This window comes from Zeugodacus cucurbitae, chromosome 6, assembly GCF_028554725.1.
Source record: "Zeugodacus cucurbitae isolate PBARC_wt_2022May chromosome 6, idZeuCucr1.2, whole genome shotgun sequence".
Taxonomy (NCBI): domain Eukaryota; kingdom Metazoa; phylum Arthropoda; class Insecta; order Diptera; family Tephritidae; genus Zeugodacus; species Zeugodacus cucurbitae.
Window position 1 is genome coordinate 5870001 of NC_071671.1, and position 22995 is coordinate 5892995.

General features: G+C 32.1%; 1 protein-coding gene across 1 annotated transcript in view; it reads right to left on the reverse strand.

Annotated features, from left to right (window-relative positions):
- The window catches only part of LOC105210241 (spondin-1), a 162496-nt gene extending 141642 nt beyond the window's left edge, over positions 1-20854 (reverse strand). Inside the window, exon 1 of the mRNA XM_011181061.3 lies at positions 19218-20854. Within this exon, the coding sequence (XP_011179363.1) occupies positions 19218-19818 (601 nt within the window). The 5' untranslated portion in view covers positions 19819-20854. The remainder of the gene's footprint in view (positions 1-19217) is intronic.
- Between the last annotated feature and the right edge of the window lie 2141 nt (positions 20855-22995).

Here is a 22995-nt window from a genome sequence, read left to right on the forward strand (position 1 = left end):
CATGACAACAGATGTATGACATTTGTCTACAGTTTATATTGGTAACTTATTATACAAAGTATAAACACGAATTCTCTATCAGTAGAAAATATATCTTTATTAAATATAAAACTAAATTAAAAAATCTCTAAGCATTTGAAAAAAAATAAAATAAGCTATCTATGTAATTGGGTCCACACTAGTTACTATGTATGTAGTTTGTAACTACTTGATTTTCCTACAGGGATCACAATAGTTGCACTGCTGATACTGTTATTTAAATAAATGGATTTGCTTGTCGTTTGTGAACAGAAAAAAATCCAACGCAAATGAGGTTTGAAATTGATTTATTTAATACTGTTAGTTTAAAAAATTTATATTCGGCCTGTAAAGTAATAAATAGAATTTTTATAGCCCTAAGGCAATTAGTATGAAATATTTCCATGTGACTTTGGTTTTGGAAATATTAGAAAATTTATTTTCTATCAGCTGAATTTGCATGAATTTTTTAGAGTCCATGTAAAAAATTAAGTAAAATATATTGCATTATTTTTTTTTTAACAAAAAACCTGAACATATTAAATTAATATAAACAAAATTTCACCGAAAATTTATAATTTAAAATGAAATAAAAACTAATAAAGGATTTTAAGGAATGTTAATTATTAAGTTTTTATAGTTTTTTTCAAAATTTCAATTACAGTTGCTAGAAAAAGTGTGCGGAAATTAAAATAATAATAATTTAATAAAAAAAGATATTAATTCACTACCACACATTGCGCCCTTTTTCGACATATGGTATATATAAATACTATATTTCATTAATATAGGTCATTGCAACGCTGTAGTGAACCGTGAACCGCTAAAATAACGCTGTGCATCATGCACGAATGCATTTAAAGCACGTAAAAGTTGGTTGACACTGTTGATTTATTGTATTGCGGCAGCGACACAGCTGTCTTTCAACGTTATTGCACTTTATATGCTTATTTATATGCCACATACAACGTTTTTACGCAAATACTTTTAATAAATTATTAAATAACTATTATTCAATATTCATATTTATACACTACATTGTTTATTTATAACACGCTGACAATGTCAAACAAAGAAATTTGCAAAAAAAGGAATATAGTTGTAACAAAAAGTAATAATTCAAATTTTATGAGGAAATACACTTTTTTACAATAATAGTACAATAATACAGTTTTTTATATTTTTTTTTGCTGAAAAGATTGTTATTTGTAAAATTTCTAGTACTTACATGAATATGTTTGAAAACCATTAAGAAATTTTACAAATAACAATCTTTTCAGCAAAAAAAAAAAATATAAAAACTTTACACCATTAATATTATTCATAAAAAGTAGCTCAATTGAGAAATTGCAAAACAAAACAGCAAATTGTTTAATCACTTTAATGCCATAAATATTTATTGTAAATTATTAGCATCATTACATAATGCAATTATTCGTAGCACACTTTATAATGGAACAAGTATAATGGCTTATAGTAATGTATCATTTGTTACTTATTTCCGTACCAATTTTTTTTATATAATAGTTTTATTATGAATTATAGCTTTAATAAATTACTACTTGCTTACTAAAAGCATACTAACACAGAACAAAACGGTGTCTGCCATAGACCATCAATTCCCATTATAGCCACTCCTGCAGTATAGGAACACATCCGAATTTTATGGGGCCAAGGGATGCCCTTCCGGCGATCTTATCCTGTTTATAATGGTATGTTATGACTGTCAGAAATTACATATATATATATATTGAAAAAAGTTTAATCAATTTTAAGATTTGACTAAGATCTATGAGAGGTCTGCTATATAAATATATTTCAATGAACCGTTTGAGAATTTGAAATCAGTTTGTTAAAGAACGAAATCAGTTGCATTAAACTCACCAAATCTAAGCAATACTATAAAGTCAGCAGTTCCCTATAGTCTCGATTTCATCGCCTTCAAATTTGCATAAACCAATTGAGAATTCCAAGTACAGTGTAAGAAAAATAAAAATATAATACTACTGTGTTTTGATTTTGTTTAAATTAATAAAGAATACTTTACATTTTGTTTAAATTGGAAAAATGAAATTTTAGTTTTTATTGCACATGTTTTTACTAAAAAAACAGAGAGGGAAGAGAGAGAAAGATTTAAATGGACTAAATTAAAAAGAAGATAGAGAAGGACTTAGATGGATTTCATTGTGATCAACATATTTAAACTTGTTGAGAGAACTGTGAAGATTCACTTGAAGGAGAGGTGGAGATAAAGAGTACTTTTGAAAGCTTATTAAAGCACAAAAGCTTCTACTAAACTCTCAAAGAATGATAGGTTGATTTTCTTGTCAACTTTCGACTTCTGTACTTTTGGACGTTCGATTTTTTGGGAACAAAGGGAATGTGAACTGTTTGCTCTTAACTGAAAGCCCACTGAAAATCTGAAAAGCTGAATTCATTTTGATTGAATACTTGAAGGAGCTTTTTTCGATTTTATTCAAAAGCTTTCATAAATAGTGAAATTAAGAGATACGATTAGTAGACTATATATAAATCGATTCACATGTCATTCAGAAGGCTTACAAAGGAAGAGTAAAAGAGAGAGAGAGAGAGGGCAATAAAGAGCAAGACTGAAAGCGATAATCAATCTATTACAACATAAAACTATTTATCACCATAAAAGCTCACATATGGCAACACTGAGCTTATGTCTTTTTAATACACAAAATTAAAAATAAATCCAATGAATTTTAAACTGTATTAAAATGTAAAATATTAAAAATTCCATGCTATTTATATTAATATTAATATAAATTTTGAAAATTCATTAAATCACTAAGGAATTTCTGCGATAATTAACATAAAACGCTGAATGGCCGAGCGCACATGACATAAGTTAATAAAATTTTAATTAATAAAATAAACGTACAGCACAAACTGGCAGTGGGTATTAATGGCTAAAACCACGATTACGAACCAATACAAATACACACACACCAACACAGAGACACACACTTTCCAACAAAATTGCAAAGCTTTGACATTTTAAAGCCAACGAAAGCGATCCCCCTTCGTTACATAGTAGTTTGGGGGCTAAAAGTGACATTAAATGCCAAGCCAACTTTGTAAACCTGCATAGCCAAGCATTAAATGGCATTAAAAGTGAAGGCAGCAAAATGAGAGAGTGAAAAGAAAAAATGCAAAAGCAACAACAACAATGAAAAGCGGTCAACCGTTAAAGGACGAGTCAGTGCAGAAAGGATTATAGAGAGAGAGGGGTGGATAAAGTGTGCAGCGTGCAGATATTGGACATGATAATAAAGCACAGAGGTGTGAAGCCTGTGTGAGTTAACTGTATTTAGTGGATGAGTATATGTAAAGATAATTAATTTTCACTGCTTTGAAAGCGAAAGCCATACACGCGCTTTTGAAGCCAAAAATTTCGAAATTAAATTTCCGACACATATAAAATTTACACACATACTTGCCAGCTCAAATAATTGACATTAAAAAGCATTGAAATATGCACTCACATGGCCTTGGCTAGGCCGACACATGATACCCTATCGGTTGACCCTTTCTTTGCGCTACTAGTATATGTCGCATTGTTTTTGTGCGCTCATAAATATGATAATTTTCGCTTAAATCGCAAATAAATAAAAGGAAAATTAATCCGTTACATAAAAGTCAAAGCACACAGGCCTCACATGCTCATGCAGAAAGTTTCAAAAGACCGCTTTGCTGTTGTTGATATGCGAACTTTCGCTCTTGTGGCGGCCATAAAAAGGATTATGCTGGCAAAATTATTTTTATTTATGTGCGCTTTATTTATTTATTTATTTTTTGCGAACTTATAATAAAATTTATGGCGGAGTTTATAGGCGCGGCAGAGTTCAAATAAGCTGAATTAGCTATAATTCTGCGCGCTCAACAAGTCGGGAGTTAGGAATATGAGTATATACACATTAAGTGATTCCATAAATTTGGAAAGGCGTAAATATTTAGACCATAATAGATTTTTACCATTTTAGAGGGTGTGTCAGACAAAATTTTTTTTTTTATTAAATTCAAAAACATATTTTTTAAAACTCAAAATTCACATTTTTTAATCTAAACCATTATATTTCTTCACAAAATTCCGTTATTAATTCAAAAAGCAAAAAGTCTAAGATAAAAATGATGACTTGTCAGCTGTCATTTGTCAATTGTGACTGCATAGACTGCATATAAGAAAAATATATTTTTATTCCTTTCTAAAATTCTACGAAAATCACATTTTCGATGATTTCAGCGCATATCTTTTATCTAAAAGTAGACCTCTTGAATTAAAACTTTAAATTTTACGCTTGTCAGCTGTCATCTATCAAAACATGGATAAAAACTTTATTCTTTCTTAAATCTTCATCATCTTCAAACTTCATATTCATAATGATCAGACACCGATTTTTTAGCAAATAGATTAATTACAATTAAAAAAAATTGAAACTATAAATGTTGGGCTTGTCAGCTGTCATCTGTCTAAAAAAAAGTGAATTTTTACAACTCTAAATCAATATATCTCACATTTTAAATAATTTAAAGTGACTACGCATTAATAAAGTGCTTTTTCGTTACTGTCACCTGTCAGCTGTCAGTCATGACAATTTTAAAATTGATTTCTGGTTGAAAAAATTCTTAAATTTTTATACAATATGTACAAGGAAAGATTTTTAAAACCTATTCAGCGTAGATTTGGAGCAAATTAAAGCAAACACCGACACCGAAAGAAAGCAATTGCATATTTCTATCAGAGAGCAGCTTCGGGTATGTTCGAGTGTGTTCAATCACACTAGCTTAAATTCGGTACGAGTGTGTCGTAACACTCTTCAAACACGTGTTCGATCGAGTTTGGAACCCGAAGCGAAAATAACGCAAACGAACAATCACGACGGTCCTATTTTCGAGTGCAAGCAGCAAACTCGGATTTTATGTATATTATATTTTCGGGTGTGTCGTGCACGTGTTGATTGTGATCGACACACTCGAGTGGCACTCGAAGGCCAAAAAATAATAGATAAACATACGTACACACATATGTATGTATGTTGGCGTCGGGATGACGAGTTCTGTCTTAGCTTTTTTGGTTGAATAATTTGAATATTAGACGTACATAGTACATATTATAAAAGAATAATTCAATTTAAGAATAGAATTCACTCAAGACTTATTTTATTTATTAATTTATAAATCATAAATTAAAAACATTTCATTGCACTTAAATATTTTAATTTTTTTTAAATCACAAATTTCAGGTGTAGACCAGATAAGGTGTTTGTGCCATTGGAAATGTTTATGAATTATTAAATGTAAACAAAACAAACAAAACCAATAATCGTTGACAATCACTACGCAATAATAGCATGACTGCCAACTACATACATACATATTCTGAAATTTTGTGCACACTCGTGTGTGACTAGATCACATTCAATACGATCGGGTTAGAGTTCCAGCTCGTTCACAAACGAGTGTCAACTCGGCACTCTGTTAAAATAAGCATATATGCTTGTGGTTCGAGTGTCGCGAAAGGCTCGTTCGTTTTGAACATGTCTCCAAGCGATCAATACGTGTATTCATACCGAAAAGTTTGATCAAACAAAATCAGAGTGGACATTCGAGTGTGCACGAAAATGATATACCCGTTGCAGCTCTCTGATTTCTATATTCATATCACCCTATAAAACCAATCTTAGTTGTCTAGCCAGCAATACGCGTGGGAGTGCTTGCATAAATAATTGTCAACAAATAATTGCAAAAGCCTCAAGGTTAGGTTCACCATATATCATGACAAGAAAACAGCAAAAATACCAAGCGCACCACAAAACACACACACAAGAGCGCCCCTAAGGCGCAACTAAATTGGAATCAATTGGATACGATGACCAACAAAATGAAATAGATGAAAATAATATATAACAAATAAAAGTACAAATCAAATAAAACTACAAACTCACATAAAATCATACAAATGGAACACATAAAATGGTTTTTAAGTCAGCTTAGCGCCAACCATATTGAACTCCAGCGAAGCGCAGCATATAAGTCCAACAGCAAGCAACCACCAAGCCTTTGTGTAATAACTTTGCCAATATATGGGGTTGCCACACACATACAAATATGCGCTTCTACTTGTTTCCATTATAAGCGCCTTTGTTCGAAAGTGGTACAAAGTTGGCATAAAGGACAATTGAATTGACCGCAAGCGCGCAAAAAAGCATGCAACACACTCACAGTCACACAGAGAATTAACGCACATTGTTCAGTGGCTAAGCTGTAGAGTGCTTGATAACTGTTTGACTTTTTTGTACGAATATACCAAGTGATCATATTACAATGCACAAATTATTGGTGGCTGCCACCCCAAGGCTAGCGTTGCGGCCAGTGTCCTTGCTGCGTGCTGACAATGAGTCCTGCTTTGTGTGTTTTGTAAACATAAATGTTAAACAAATGTTTGCTGATAGCATATCATATTGTATTTCACACATTTGTTGGTACATACATACATATGTATATAATTACTAGCGAGTAGGAGGGTCGCTGGTCACGAAAGACACCCCTAAACATTATTCAATAATTTTTTTTTGTTGTTCAGAATTTTTTAATGAAGTGTAAAAAATTATCGAAAGCAAAAGTTTAGAAATATGATACTGATATGAAGGGTGCGCAGCCGGTGCTAAATGCATTTTTTTTTAAGAAAATATTATGAAGAAAACGTGCCAAAAGGATGGTAGTGATTGTAAAATCGGTATGTGTGGGTATATGATTAGAACAATGGGTATTCTAGATTAGAATTTTTCCATTGCTGGCGCTTCCAGACTACATTATCCAAAAAAAAGAAGCAAAAAGTCTTCCCGACTCCGACTCCGACTCTGCTCCGACTTTCCAAAGACCCTTCTATATATTTATTTATATTAAGAGTCATTAATTGCACTTAGTTAGTAGACCTAAGGCACTCTGTTAATATAAAATTGTCTCGTTACTTGAACATAACACAGATAAATTGCATAATCTCAATGATACTTTCATTGGGAATCTTAAGAAATTAAACTATTTGTGTCCCACATTCTTATTTCCCATCTGAAATTTCAAATCAAATGCAATTAATTGCCAGCTAATGGAGTCAACTAAAATGCTGTCTGTAAATAATAATTTTAAATAGCGCAAAGTTGTCTATTGACTGAGAAGCTAATAGAAATATAAACTATCAGAAAGACCCCTAATTGAGTCAATCAAAATGTTTTAACTAAATTTCATAATTGAGACTAAATTAAGGAAGAGTTTGAAACGCCTATGAAGGAGATAAATAATAATTTCAATTGTTGGTCGACTCAATAAGCCAGCTATTAGAAGCATCAACTATCAGAAAAACTCCTAATATAGTCAATGAGAAATTTTAACTAAATTAAGGAACAGTTTAAAACGTCTATGAAGAAGGAAAATATAATTTAAATTAGCATAAAATTTGCTGACTATTTGAAATGAATATTATCAGCTAGACTCCTAATTCAGTCAATCATTAATTTTGTACTAAATTTCAATTTTTTTTCTATATTTATTACATTAAGAGATTGTCTGAAACACCTATAAAGGAGTTAACGCCCTTCCACTTTTGTTACAACTACAAATCAAAGGTTTCGAATTAACTTAGTAATTATAATCTAATTAAATTTAAATTAGCTACATTCGACTGCGAAAAGCTGTAGTGCTCTTTGCAAAAAACAAAATTTTAATTAACTAATGGCAGTGATCTAAAAGATTTTAACAAACACCAATATACATTAAAAAGTTATATGTATCCACATTCATTACAATATGTTGATTATAATGTTAAAAAAATAAAAAAGTTTCATTAAAGTGAGCCTAATTTCATTTATGTAAAACAATGTCTATATAAAAACTATTGAATTATTTAATAGAGTAAAAATCAAATATACCATTTTTTGTGACAAAAAAAAATAATTTTTTGTTTGGAAAAATTAATTATTTAATTCAAACGACAAAAAAATGTGTCTAAAATATGCAATTACAAACTGATTTTGATTTATTAATGGTAATTTAAATAATGTATGTGGGTTACTTTGCAATCAATTGCATAGTTGCACAAGAATTATATCGAAGCATACATTTAGGCGGCAAGTGCTTTGTGCAAAATTATTTGGAATTCCAAGTAAAACAGTTATATAACAATTTCATTATGGAAAGGACATAGCCGGAGTTCCGTTTGAGATATGCTATTTAATTGAGTTAATTAATTTTTGGTGTTACCCTGTACAGTATAATAATTGTACTGCAAAGTGTCAGTGAAAATCTCATATAAATATACCTTTGTATAATATTATTAATATTAATGAAATTACCAGAGTTATTTAATTAAGTAAATAGATGAAAATACTTATTCAAATATGTGACAAATTTAATATGTTGATAATATAAGATTACAACTAATTTGCTTAATATTGTCACAAATATGAGTATAATTTATATGCATAGTAAATAGGAATTAATTAGTGAGGTTTATTGAAATTTATGCTCCGTTTACATTATTTGGTGGTTATGACAAAGTTAGTCATATTTTCAATTTTTGTGATAATTTATGTGTTGCCACATTTTTCAAATTTAGAATTTTATTTTATTAAATATTTAGTATTTTGAATAAAGCTCATTAAAGAATTGTATAGGTCTACAACTTTGCTTTCGCCGTTTTTTTTTGTTTTTTGGAAATCTAAGTTTTCTTTGTATAAAAACGGTTACAAATGTCGATGAGCCTCAGCCGCATTTTTCTTTGAATTAAAAGAGAAAAGCAAAATTTCCCGCAAATGTCGACAACTAGAGACCTTGACCCTAGAGACATCCCCGCAAACGTCGAAAATTCGGCTCAAAAAGTGGCATTTTCAGTTGAGAATAAGTTTGGGATGCAAACAGATCTCTACAAATATTTTGTTGGGTTAATGTTGACACAAATGTCCAAGATCGATATACATAAAACGATTTACTCGACCAGTGCTTGACTCTAGAGATATATATTGGAAAACGGCGGAAGCAAAGTTGTAGACTTTGTACAAAATCTGTGAGCAAAATAATTAAGTTTCAACGTTAAGGGATTGTTAACAGAGTTGCCACCTGATTTCTTTTTGAATAAAATAAAAAATTTGAAAAATTTCAATACACAATTTTAAATATTTTAGGAATGAAAAATATGTATTAATAACTAGCACAGAATTGCCCACCTTTTACAATTGAATATGGTCAAGTTGTCGAAATCGAACAATGCAGTTTGGCTCTATAACACTTCTTCGAGTTTTCCTCACTTTTACTGTCACCATAAAGCTTCTATTCATTCAGTTTCATAATAAACCTAACCCAACATTAACTAAAACAATACTTCTTATTCGGAAAAATGCGTCTGCCCCTAAATGTATGCTACACTTTGTTCAGCTGTATCACTTTTCTCAAACAGTACAGGTTTATTGCATTATAAGCTGTTGCAGTAATTAAAAGTAATCACACAGGCGAAAGTAGGCTACAAGCTAAAAGGGAAAACTGCAAAATTGCTGCAAGTAAAATATGCAGGGAGTTTGAAAAAATGACTCGGAAATAATGTAGTACAACAAAACGGTAGAAAAAAGTTGCGATGCATTGAAAAATTATGGCAAAAGCCAATCGAAGTTATGTCGCCGATGGCAGTGTAAAAAGTTAAGCTAAACAGGAAGTGTAGGTCTGCATAAAAAAAGCAACAAAAACACACGTGCTAACATAGAGAGAAAATATTTTTTTCATGAAGCAATTTGTATGTATGTGTTTGGTTGTGCCTGGGTTCAAAAAGTAAGCGATTTACTGGTAACCAACCAACAGCGGCTCACACACACGCCACAGTTACATATTTGCGCAGTCATGCATATTTTACACGGGTTTCTAAATATATATCTGTTTATATATATAGTCTGTTATATATAGAAAGTATGGTTCATGTGTTGAAATGTATGCATAAATTTATGTCTAAATTTATATGTGCAGAAATATATGAGAGCGCGTGAGTGCGCATAAATTCCACGTGCGTGTAAGTACCTGTGTATGTGACTCTGATGTTATGTAGCTATGTAGCTGCCTATGCCTTTGTGCCTGGTACCATGGCTGTAATAAATTGAAAATTGATAACTGGGCGGCAGTGAAACGCCCAACTGAACCTAACACACATATATAACATCTAACTCACATACACACAACTCACATATTCTCAACTCCAACACACCAAGCGCCTGCTAACCCACTGGCAGAGCTATCCAATAGTCGATTGATTGGTTAACTCGCGAGTGGGTTTAGTAATGTTTGCACAAATGTCGAGGCGTAATACGGAAAGGTGGTTTACAATGTACACACAGCATAACATACAAGGAGCGCATAGTGATGTTGGGCAGGCGGGCAAAAAAAAATAGTCATGTCATGCATGCGTTGATGTGGTACACGCGTGTTTACATGCATTATTGTTTGCATTACCCTCATTAGTTGTGTGTGTTTTGCGTGAATGTACTTAATAGATGGCGCACGCACGCAAACACTCTATCACACGCACACATATAAACCAACATCTACATATACGAGGTGCGTTCAAAAAATAACGGGAAATTACAAAAGTACAATTTTCAAAAAATGTTTAAATTTTTATAATTTTGATTTCCAAAAAGAGAGCTGTTTTTTACAAGCATACGAGAAATAGCTGAAAAAAAAATCGAAAAATCGATTTTGAGCAGGATTTCGAAGATTTTAAAGGACACTTATACCAGTGCATAATACCGACTAAAAACAATTTTAAAGACGGCAAAAATAATATAGATGAAGAAATAATTTTTTAAAATTTTTTTTTCAAAAAAACGAAAATTCCCGTTATTTTTTGAACACACCTCTTTTGAATCCTATCTTATATATATGTTCATTTGTCATTGTTTGCATGCGGTTTTTAATCAATTTACGCAGACATGCATCATATTTAATTTGCGTAAACACACAGGCACATACACACCCACTTCTATTAAATGAATTAATGTAGCAATTTGTATTGTTTATTTAGATTTAAAAATTAAATCAACACTAGCGTTTAAGCAGAAAATTTCATTTTACATGCATTTATAAATGAAATAAAGTTATTTCATATAGCTCATGCGTGCAGCAATATTAAATATTGGTATATTTGACTGTTTGCTTTTCACTGGCTGATATTTTAGCGTAATTGTCGAAATCAAAATATTTGTAAAATTTAAGTAATTAGTGTTGAAATTTGAAAGTGATAGCGTTTGATGCGGTATGTGCTTGTAATTTTGGGAATTAATATTTGTTTTAAATGTGGCAATTAGAATTATGAAATCGCACCTAGATGTGTTTATCAAAACTGCTTTAATTTCATGAAAAAAAAATTAGAAATACATATATTTTTTTTTCAAAATTCTAAATTCAAAAAAATTTCAAAATTTTTTTTCATTAGTTTATGATTATTTTGTGCTTACACCAGAAGACTAACTAAATTTTTGCAGCGTTTTAATATTCTTCAGTCTCCTAGAAAGCTTTAGTATATGTAATTCAGGAGCTTTTGGAGCTTTTGATATAATGAAAAGCTTACAGAACAAAAACTTTAAGCTCAGAATGAGATTAAAAGCGTATATATTAAACAAATACTAAACTCAGGCATTTACATTATTGAACTGAGTAGTGAGTTAATTTCACTTCTCACAACCAAAGAAATTGTTCATAAAAAGTACATAACTTTTTCATCATATCCAATACAGGAGCTGTCATTCTGTGAGCTTTTTCTATTCGAGAAATAGAAAATTTTGAGGCACAAAGCACGGTAGTGTCAGGATAATCATCATGAATAATATCAAGAATATATAATAACCAATAATTTTTATAGGAATACGGACTTTTTCATATTTTCGAAAATTAGTTAAAACAAAATTTTTATAAAAAAATTTGAAAAAATTCTCTTTTTTAACTTTTGGTTGAATTTATTTAATTATTGTCGGAAAGGTTTGAAAATATTGAACTTTCGACTTTTAAGCTCATTCATTCGGCATCTCTTCGAGGAGCTACCTTCTGATGGTGCTTAAGCTGCCACAAAATGTCCAAATGTCGGAAAGTTGCTATAAATATAATACCTTCATTAGACTCCGCAGTAAATTAAATGAGAATATATATTGCACAGTCTTTTAAAGCTACAGTCGAGTAAACTTTTTGATAATTATTTCGATCTATGAATATGTTCATAAATGGAATCAAAATCAAGACCTTGATTATGCTAATTATATAAATAAGTCTCTCACAGTTTGCCACCATTCAGTGGTGTTTTAAAACATTAGTTATTAGCATAACAACAGGTAACATACCAAAACTTAAGCTCCAATAATGCTTTCACTGAAATAAAAGCTCCATTAAAGCTTTAGCAAGAAATCAAAATCAAGTCCTAGATTATGCTAATTATAGCAACAAGTCTCTCACAGTAATTTAGACACAATTCTGTGGTGTTTTAAAACATAATTTTTTAGCATAACAACAAGTAACATAACATAGCATAAACGCCATGAAGCTTTCACCAAAATAAAAGCTCAATTAAAGCTTTCACTGAAATAAAAGCTCCATTAAAGCTTTAGCAAGGAATCAAAATCAAGACCTAGATTATGCTAATTATAGCAACAAGTCTCTCACAGTAATTTAGCCACAATTCAGTGGTGTTTTAAAACATAATTTTTTAGCATAACAACAAGTAACATAACATAGCATAAACGCCATGAAGCTTTCACCAAAATAAAAGCTCAATTAAAACTTTCACTAAAATAAAAGCTTCATTAAAGCTTTAACTGAAAGCTCCATTAAAACTTTAGCAAGTAATTGAAAATTCATTAGATGTATTTTTATTGCTGAAAGATTTTATGGATTTAAAAATATGCCACTGAAAATATTGTCAAAGTCTTATATTCACAGAAAAATACAACTGCTAGATGCCTTCTAAACATATATATACTTATATATATTATATACCCACATACCGCTTCCTACAGCAATAACTTAAGCTAGCATTTCCACACCCCTACTGCGCTAACCACAAATACATTCCACTCACGCAGCACACCACATCACAATATTGCCTTATAAATATACAATCTCTCTACATATCTTTATGTCAAACTAATACGCTGCATTCGAATCTAAATATATTTATAATGCCATATCTTTGGGCACACATACTCAAGTCAAGTTGAAGTCATATGCCAACAACATTTCCGTTTCCGCACGAAACTATTACCGTCAGCAGGAATTCATTGCACACAAGCACACTCACATACATACGTGCATATGTGAGGGAAAATAAAAGAATTCCCCCACACATACTAAGTCGGCATTGTGGCAGATTAGCGTACAAATATGTTCATAAGCGGCAAGTTATTTGTATGAATGAAAGCGTGCATGTGACTAGTGCAGCTTGTGGATGTGTGTGTGTGTGTGTGTGACTGTAGTCGCCAAAGGAAGTCCGGCTAAGAAATGCGTTTTGTACGTGCTTATCTTGCAGCTGCGGCGCGATAATGCGGAAAACAGAAACGCGCATTCATGTTGCTTTCCTTATTTGTGGTAGAGTGGGAGGGTGCTTTTCTACTTCTTCTATTTCTATTTAATGAAAGTGATAAAGCTGTAAGATTGTTGAAGTGTCAGTTTAGAGGAGTGGTAATTTAAGGTGAATTAAGGAAGAATGGTTAAATTTATTGTAATTAGTTTGATTTCAAAATGATTTTTAAAAATTGAAATTTTTCGAATACTTTTTAAAATTTTTAAAGAATTTTTAATTAAAGAAATAAATAAATTTGAAAAAATTACAAAATTTTCTTAGTCTGGCATTCTCTCATTCACATCAGCGAGTATTTTAAGCATTATTTCTATGAAAAATTATTCTTTCATTGAAAAATCAACAACAACATCAAAATCATCGAAAATTGTTACTCATACGCCACCGCGGACCTTATACCGTCTGCACGAAATTACTCGTAAAACGACCGACTTGAGAGCAAATTCACTTGCTGCCAGCGCAACAGTAATGAAGTCAGCAAACAAAGGAATGACACAGATTGCTCAGTAGCATCCTGCCACTGCCACTCACTACCAATCACTAGGGATACTCAGAGCGGCGTCAGAAGAATGATGAGAGTAGAGAGGGCAAGCCAAATATACCAACATCGGGGTATAGAGAGAACACAATTGTGCCAAACAAACAAAATATTTGCAGATAAACGAGTATGAAGCGGATGATATGTTTGTTTGGCAGCGAGCTACCGCTAGTGATAAAGGAAATGTATAAAAGAATAAAATAATTTAGTTGTGGAGTGGATGAGAAGGAAGACAGAGTTGGTATTGAAAATTTTTTGAGAGTTGAATGCAGCAGTGAAGCAGAAGATGTGAGGATTATTGAAATGAATTATTTAGAAGTAGTGAGTAGTGATTTTCACAATTAACTCACTTAACAATAAAAAAAATTACAGAGTTAAACAAAGCAACATTACAATTTATTATTTCTATACTATTTAATGTCTTCAGAAGTGAAAAATTATAATTTACTTATTTATCAAATAAATTAAAATATGTGAGTATGAAAAAATATCAGAACTTATTCGAACTTCGAAAAATTTCGAAGTCACAAAAAATAATAATTATTCAAAAAAAATTATTTTAAAAAACATTTTATAAAATAACTTTTCCAATTTAAAAAAATTTCGAAAACTTATTCGAATTTTAAAACTTCTTTCGAAATTAAAAAAATGAAATTTGTTCGAATTTTGTTTTTTACTTTTAAACACATTTTACATCACACTTTTACTTTTACTTTTCATACTCTTAAAAAAGAGCACTTACTCGAATTTCGAACAGTTTTTCGAAATTAAAAAATGACATTTGTTCTTTATTTCTATTTTTATTTTAAAATAATTTTTCAAACTCGAAAAAAAAATTCGAAAACTTATTCGAATTTCGAAAAAGTTTTCGGTTTTTTTTAAGGAAGAATCAAAATTGTTGATATTTTTCAACTTAAAAAAATTTCGAAAACTTATTCGATTTTTAAAACATTTTTCGAAATTAAAAAAATGAAATTTGTTCGAATTTTGTTTTTTACTTTTAAACACATTTTACATAACAGCTTTTCATACTCTAAAAAAAGAACACTTACTCGAATTTCAAACAGTTTTTCGAAATTAAAAAATGGGATTTGTTCTATTATTTCTATTTTTATTTTAAACTAATTTTTCAAACTCGAATAAAAATTCGAAAACTTATTTGAATTTCGAAAAAAAAATTCGAAATTAAGGTAGAATCAAAATTGTTGATTTTTTTCAACTTAAAAAAATTTCGAAAACTTATTCGATTTTTAAAACTTTTTACGAAATTAAAAAAATGAAATTTGCTCGAATTTTGTTTTTTACTTTTAAACACATTTTACATAACAGCTTTTCATACTCTACAAAAGAGCACAGTTTTTCGAAATTAAAAAATGGGATTTATTCTATTATTTCTATTTTTATTTTAGAATAATTTTTCAAACTCGAAAAAAAAATTCGAGAACTTATTCGAATTTCGAAAACTTTTTCGAAATTAAGGAAGAATTAAAATTTTTGATTTTTTTTTGTATTTTCAAATACAATTTAGATAATTTCAGTATTCTATTTCATATCCATATAAATACTTATAATTTTCACACAGCTTCTTCAACCGAAAAATAATAATATTAAATCAAATAAACCGCTAACTTTAATTTCTCATTTTAATACGCTACAATTTTGCTGCACACACCCGCAGCGCTGGCCGTTAAAGCATTTTCCACAACATCCGCTGCACGTAGTTCAGCTGATTTCCTGTTTACGCGCGCACGCTTCGCCCCCACGCTTACCCACACACACTCTCTAATAAAGACACTCAAATTTACACGAAATCAACAACAATTTTGGCAAAACTTCAGCGCGCCATAAAATATAAATGTATTTCCACAAATGTACAACGCTATCAGCAGTGCGCGCGCAATGCTCAACGCTAAGTCAAGGCATTTCAATTTCGAAATCCCCAAAAGCCCTTAGTGATTCACTAAAAAATATTAAGTGAAATTTCTTTGCAATTTTTCAATGTAATTTCCCAGCAATTTTCACAAGGCAAACACCAACAACAAAGAAATCCCTCACAATAAAGAAATGAAATAAAATAAAGCAAAGCAAAGTAACACAGAGAGACACAGGCGAAACAATGACAGAAATAAGCAAGAGAAATGAAAAATAATAAATTCGATACTAGTGCCACAAAAAAGACACGGAATAACAACAACAGCAGTTTTTAAAAGAAATTTAGTAACTGTAAAAAAGCTGCATGCTCACTGACTCAGCATTCCGCTATTTATTGCTGCTGACAGTTTGTAGCGGAAGAAAATTTTTTTAGTTGTTGTTGTTGTTGCTGTTGTTGTGCGTTGACTATTATTTTTATGCAATTGTTGCAAATATCTTTTGTTTTCAACCTAATGTTGCAAGCTGTGGCAGCATGTATGAGTTTTTCTCATATTTCTTATTGTTGTTTTTGTTATTGTGTTTGTTGTTGCTTTAAGCGCGCTTGGGGGTACTAACAACAACAACAAAAACAAACACTGTTTGTGTTTCCGTGCCACATCGTTTGTCATAAATTCTTACTGCGACAAAAGCATCTCACCACAACAATAATAACAACAACAACAATAACAAGAATGCGCCCGTAAAAGCAATGAACCCAATGAAATTGCTTGCAGCTTTCGTTGACTGAAATTGCAATTTCGTTGCAAATGTCGAATGTTGTTCCTGCCTTTGTTATCTTGTTACTTTTGTCATTTTGTGCGCTTTCCTTTGCTGTTTCATTTCTTCCCTCGCTCCACTGGTTGTTTTTGTTGCCTTGTCACCGCTGACAAACGTTCACAAATATTGCACTTCCTTGCATTGCAACTCTGGCAGCACCAAGCTGTAGCTGTAGCCAATAAAAACAGCAAACATACAAACACACAACAACTGCAACAACAGCACTTAGACACAATTTCGAGCGACTTACTTAGGCTTTATTTGCCTTCGTCGTTGCGACACACAAATACAACAATATTTCATCTTTTGTGGCAAACTAGTTTTATATACCTACTGCCACGCCCACCGCCCACCACAAAAACACACAAACACAAGTGCATTTTGAGAACTGTAAACTTTTGTTCCTAGCTGCCAGTTTTCTATTCGGTTCATATGTGCCACACGTACACTATCCGAGCTCTTATCTTCTTTGTTTTGTTTATTTTTGTCCATTTCCTCATTTTTGTCTTTGTCTGTTTGTCATTTTCGATTTTTTTTCGCCATCACTGTGCTGTGTCTTTCTGTAAATAAATGGCACATTGTTATTTCAAGTGTCCGTCCATGCATCCTGCAATTGTCGTTCATCCTACGACCCAACTCGTCTCAACCGCTTCGTTCGTTCGGCACATCGTCCGTCGTCTACTTTCAATTCGATATCCTTCGCTTGTTTTCACATTTCTGTCAGCTTTTTGTCCTAAATATATTTCCTCTTTATTCCGGATTTTTTACCTCTTTCAAGTTTCCTTTGGCGCATTTGAGATTTTCGTTCTATTTTGCATTGTGCTTTGTGTTCTACTTTTTATTGCGCTCTCAAATGTCTTTTATTGCTTTAGAAATATGAAATAATCTTGAAATGACCGTGCAATAACATTTCAATTGTCGTGTTTATAGTTTCAATGTGGGGTAAAAGAGAATCGCATAAAATGCGAAAGTCACTTGGAAGAGAGTAGGGTTGTGATACATTCTGAATTGTCTTACAAGTACAAATAAAATACTTTAATAGAACCCAACAGTAACATACCAAAACGATTTCTTAAGAATCCTTAGTTCTGTATCAATGAAAAAGCTTGACAGGGAGTTCTTCAGCTAAGTCTAATTCTTCTGTTTCTTCCATTCGACCTTGAAGGTTCTTTTCACTGCAGGATCGTCTTTTATACGTTCGACCTAACCAGCATATTATTTGAATTTTTATGCGCCTAACTAAATCTATGTCGTTGTAAATCTCATACAATTCAAGTAGGGCCTTAAAAATCATCCCATTAATTTTAGGTTAGGTAAGTAATGGGATTATACAATCCCATGGTGCTATACTTGAGTAATTACGTCTTTAGTTAGATTTTGGGGAGACTTTGGTCAACAATCCAGAAAATAGCTTCTTGAAATTTGAAAGAAACCATCTTAATCTAATTGTTCTAAGCTTTATAGAAATCTGATAAGTGAGCACCATACAGTACAGAGGTCTCCTCATTCTTGGAAGAAATCTAGTAAAAAAATAAAAATATTGTACTCTGTTCAACATGTTGCGAGAGTTCAATAAGGAAGAATATGTGAAATGAGAGGTATATGAAAAATAGAATTGAACAAATGCACCGATGCTCCAGGAATACAATTTTTCGAAAGAGTCCGATAAACCTGAACGAGTAACTTCCTCAAATTTTCCAAATATCAAGTATAAATTAGAAAATCGAAAGTAACCGATTTATTTCCATATATTAACCCAGTTTAATCTGAAAAATAGTGTCTCTGTTTCCTTATCTTATTTATCTTATTCAGAAAACTTTCTTTAATTTGAAGATTTCCTGAATTGTTGAAACTCCCCTTAGAAAGCTGTCTAATGCCTATAGTTAATATAGTGAACATTTCCAAGGCCTTTTGCCGGTAATTCTTCTACTAACCGTTAGTTAAAAAGAAAACCTTACACCGTCTTCGTTAAATATTTTGATACTACTTTATTTAATCTATGTAAACAAAGAGGTTTGGTGGCGTAAAGAGATCACCAGTTAGGTTTTTTTCAAAGTGAACCCATTTTTCCTCTTTCATTTCTAGCCAAATCAAATTTTTCTTCGAACTTCGGAGAAATATGTTTTTATAGACATATATGTTTTATAATTTATAGATACCACAATTTCTCCCAATAATTATTTCCCACAAAAAAAAGTATAAACCGGTTGAGAATTACAACTTTCAACGAACGAAATTGCCTGACATAGTCATGCGTTCTTAATTACGAGTCTTTTCTTCCTTTTTTTAGACACATTTTCTTCCTCTACATATGTAAATTCTTTCACTACCTAACTGTATACAACTCACCTAAAGTTCTCGTCCACTGCGCTGTGGGCCTCCAATCCGGATAATGTTTGGGGAATAGATCACGCGTCCAATATGTATGCAAGACGACCTTATAAACAGCCAAACGATCTAATTGACAACCGCTCACTGGCAAAGGTTGAGTGGGTGTTGCTGTGGTTGTTGTTGTTGGTGTAGCCATAGAAACGCCACCCAATTTGCTGCCGGTGTAGCGCTGATAAGTCGAATCACTCGAGCTGCTGCTGCTAGTAAATTGTTCATTATTGCTGTTGCTGGCATAATTGAAGTAATTATTGTTGTTGTTATTGTTGTTGTCATTGCTATTGCTATTGGCATTGCTGTTATAGTCAATATCATTGCTGAGTAAAGTTTTTGTGTACTCTTGTTGTTTAACTTGCGGTTGTTGTTGTTGCTGCTTTTGTTGTTGTGCCTGATTGCTTGCCACCGTGTAGCTGTAGATGGCTGGATTCGCTATGAACGAGGGCTTATAGCTGCTTAAGAGTGCCGGTTCCGGTTGTGGTTGCGGTTCGGGGGAGGGCAATGCGCTGCAGAGGCAAACTGTTGCAAATAGCAGCAAGAGCATTTTGTAGATGTTGGCTGTCATGTTTTTGATTTTGTTTTTGTTTCTATATTCTATGGTTTTTTATTTATGTTTGAGTTTGGATTTATAAGTAATAAATATTATTCTCGCGCTGAAGTATTCTGCTAGTTTTAATTTTTTGTTGTTTTTGTAATATTTTTTTAGCCGATTTTTTTCCACAAATTTTCACTAATTTCCACTGCACACACTTGACCCTCAGCGCCGAACGTACGCACGCACTAGCAGCAGCACACACGTTTACCGTTAATGCGACCGGCAAAAATAGATCACTCACGCATTCAACAGATATACTTTTCTTCGCTGCTCTTATTTCTGTATGTATTTAGCGCCTTCGTCGTAGGCTTTTTGCCTTGTGCGCTTGATTTATTTTTTTGTTTTTGTATTGCTGTTATTGTATTTTTTATTTCGTATTGTTGTTGTTGTAATTTACGCGTAAAACCGTTTATTTTTGGCTTGCTTAAATTGTCACTCATCGAGTTGATGAACGTTGTTGATGAGCAGCCGCCTCGTTGCGTGCTTGTCCCTTATTTGCCAGCAATAAAAATATTTCCGAATTCACATTTGTTGTAGTTGTTGTTGGCAGACGTTGCGAATACTGACAAATTTTCGCTTATAAGCTGGCACACACGTTCACTACAATGGCCCACGTAAGGGCGTACCACAAGACGTTACTCGTCAAGGAACAACAGTTTCGCTTCCACTTCAACAACACTTTCAGATAATATTTCTTCTAATTTTTATATTTTTCATTAAATATTATTGATTAAATTAAATTTTCGCTTTAATTGAAATTCGTTTGCGCCAATTTTAATTTTATTTCGCACTACTGTCATTACATCCTACAATTCTTCAACAAATCAGCTGCTGCTGCTTCTTCCACATTTATTTCCACATCAACGTCAACACAAACTTTGATCCGCTCTCGATTCGTTCACCGTGCGCATACGGCGCTTTGTCGTTTCATACTGAATGCTGAATTTTCAGCGGCAACGCCAAGTCCCAGCAGCAGCCAGCCAGGCAGCAAGCAAGCAGTTCCGGCCTAACAACCTGGCAAAATGCTGAAGAATATCCCAACTCAATGTCCAATCAGACACACGAACACATAGCTAACGGTAAATACGCTCACTTGCTGCTAACGGTATATTTAGCGTGTAAAATAGTGGGAAATTCTCTTCGCTCGCGTTGGTGAGCGCGCCTGTGAGAGCGCGGTAAAAGTAATTTGTTGTCTGTGTTGCTTTACATATTATCTCAGTCTGTTTGGGGAGCGCAACAGCCTGTTGCCTGTTTTGGGTAATTTTTTTCATACATGCTTGTTGTTGTTGTTTCTTTATTAAATATTATCTTAGTAAGTGTTTAGCGAAAGGGTTGTTGAACTGGCAGGAAATTTTAAAGTCTGTTGTTGCATTTAAGTTGATTTTAAAGAAGCTCTTGAGGCAGGTTTATTCACCACAGATATGTCGCTATTCATTATGGCTTATCGGTCATGGATATTAACCTGAAATAAGAAATTTTTCGATGTAGATTTCATAAATATTAGATTTAGTTTTAAACTTGTTTCTTTGATACCTTAAGATATTCTGGATTCTAAGACAACTCCAAGTTAATACCTCTATTATCTACTTATTTCTTCCAGAGATACTCTGGTTCCGCGCAATAACCCCTAGTATCTCTCTTTCATTAGTTCTCAAACAGAAAAGATACGAAATCATCAGTTGAGCTCAGCTTTTTCGGATATCATTCCATGTTGGAATATACCTTCGTGATGTGAAATAGAATTTTCGAAAAATTAGAATAGAAATTACAAATTTAAATCTTGGTGTAGAATTCAGTTTAAAGCTGTTCTGAACGCGATTAAGAGAGCTTTCTCTCTAAGCTTTGAAACTCTCTAAGAGAGTTAAAAAACGAAAGCTTTTTCCCAAGCATGGCGATTCGAAATCTCTTGAAGGCTAGGAAAGCTCTGCCATTTTTTATTCACTGTAGAACCTGTCTTCCCGAATGTTGGACCCCATTTTCTATTCAATTTTATCTACAGAACATTATTTCTATACTTAATCTGGTTCTCGAAGAAATTTGGTTTTATTCTCCGGGTATGATTTTTAAACACATACTGGTTAAAAAATAATCAATAATAAGTGCCACTCTGTATTTTGTATTAATTATATAATTTATTAGCTACATTTCTACCTTCTGAACTTGTTAACATAGTTTTAGGCAATACGATTCTAGATTGGGTTCTAAAAGCTAAATTTTTTCTGCTCTTCATCAAAAAAGTTTAAATTTGTTTATCAAATAATGTCGAAGATATGCTTCTTCTTCTCTTAATATAACATTTTCCCTAATAATAAAACCTTATCCCTTACTCCACCTTGTCTGACAAGTTAAATGCTCGTAATTAAAGAACACTTTACGCAGACAAATAAAATTTGAAGAAACAAACTAACTACTTACCACCCACGCCTGTAATAAAATAGATTGAAAGACGAAACAATAAAATAGATAAATTTACGCAAAAACACACAAACATACTTAAAGATTATTGGAATATGAATAACTGATACAGTGGACACCTGATACTGTGGATAACAAAAAGTACTCACAAATACCATTCGCTAAGTACGACAAAAAATTCTTCCAATGTCATAAATAAATGGGACCGTAGAAAAAAGTTTGCACACCACCCACGCGACGGAGAAGAATTCTACGAAAAAATATAAAAGTTATGAAGAAAAAGTTGTTGTAAATACTTGAGCTACTTCACATGGCAAGTTTTGTAGTCACGGCGTGGCACTGCCGCCACCAACACTAATTACCGTTGTTCGTTGTAATGGCAGTCAATTTATGTGCGGCAGCGACAGTTATTGGTATAATTATCCAATGTCGGTATTTGCGCACTGACAACTTACTTAAGTTAATAGTTTTTTTTTATTTTTGGATTTGTCAGAATTTTGTTGCGATTAAAATTTTGACAGATGTGCAAAGGAATATTTTTTTTTAATAATGCAATAACAAAAAAAAAATGAATAAAAATACTAAAACCCATCATTCTTATTTTTTATATTTTCAGTCAAACTTCTAACTATCCTCAAAAAAAATTAATTAATTAAATATAAAAATATTCTGTACCAAACCTTTTTCAAATAAAAATAATTCACTTAAATCTATCAAGACTTGTGAACGTCT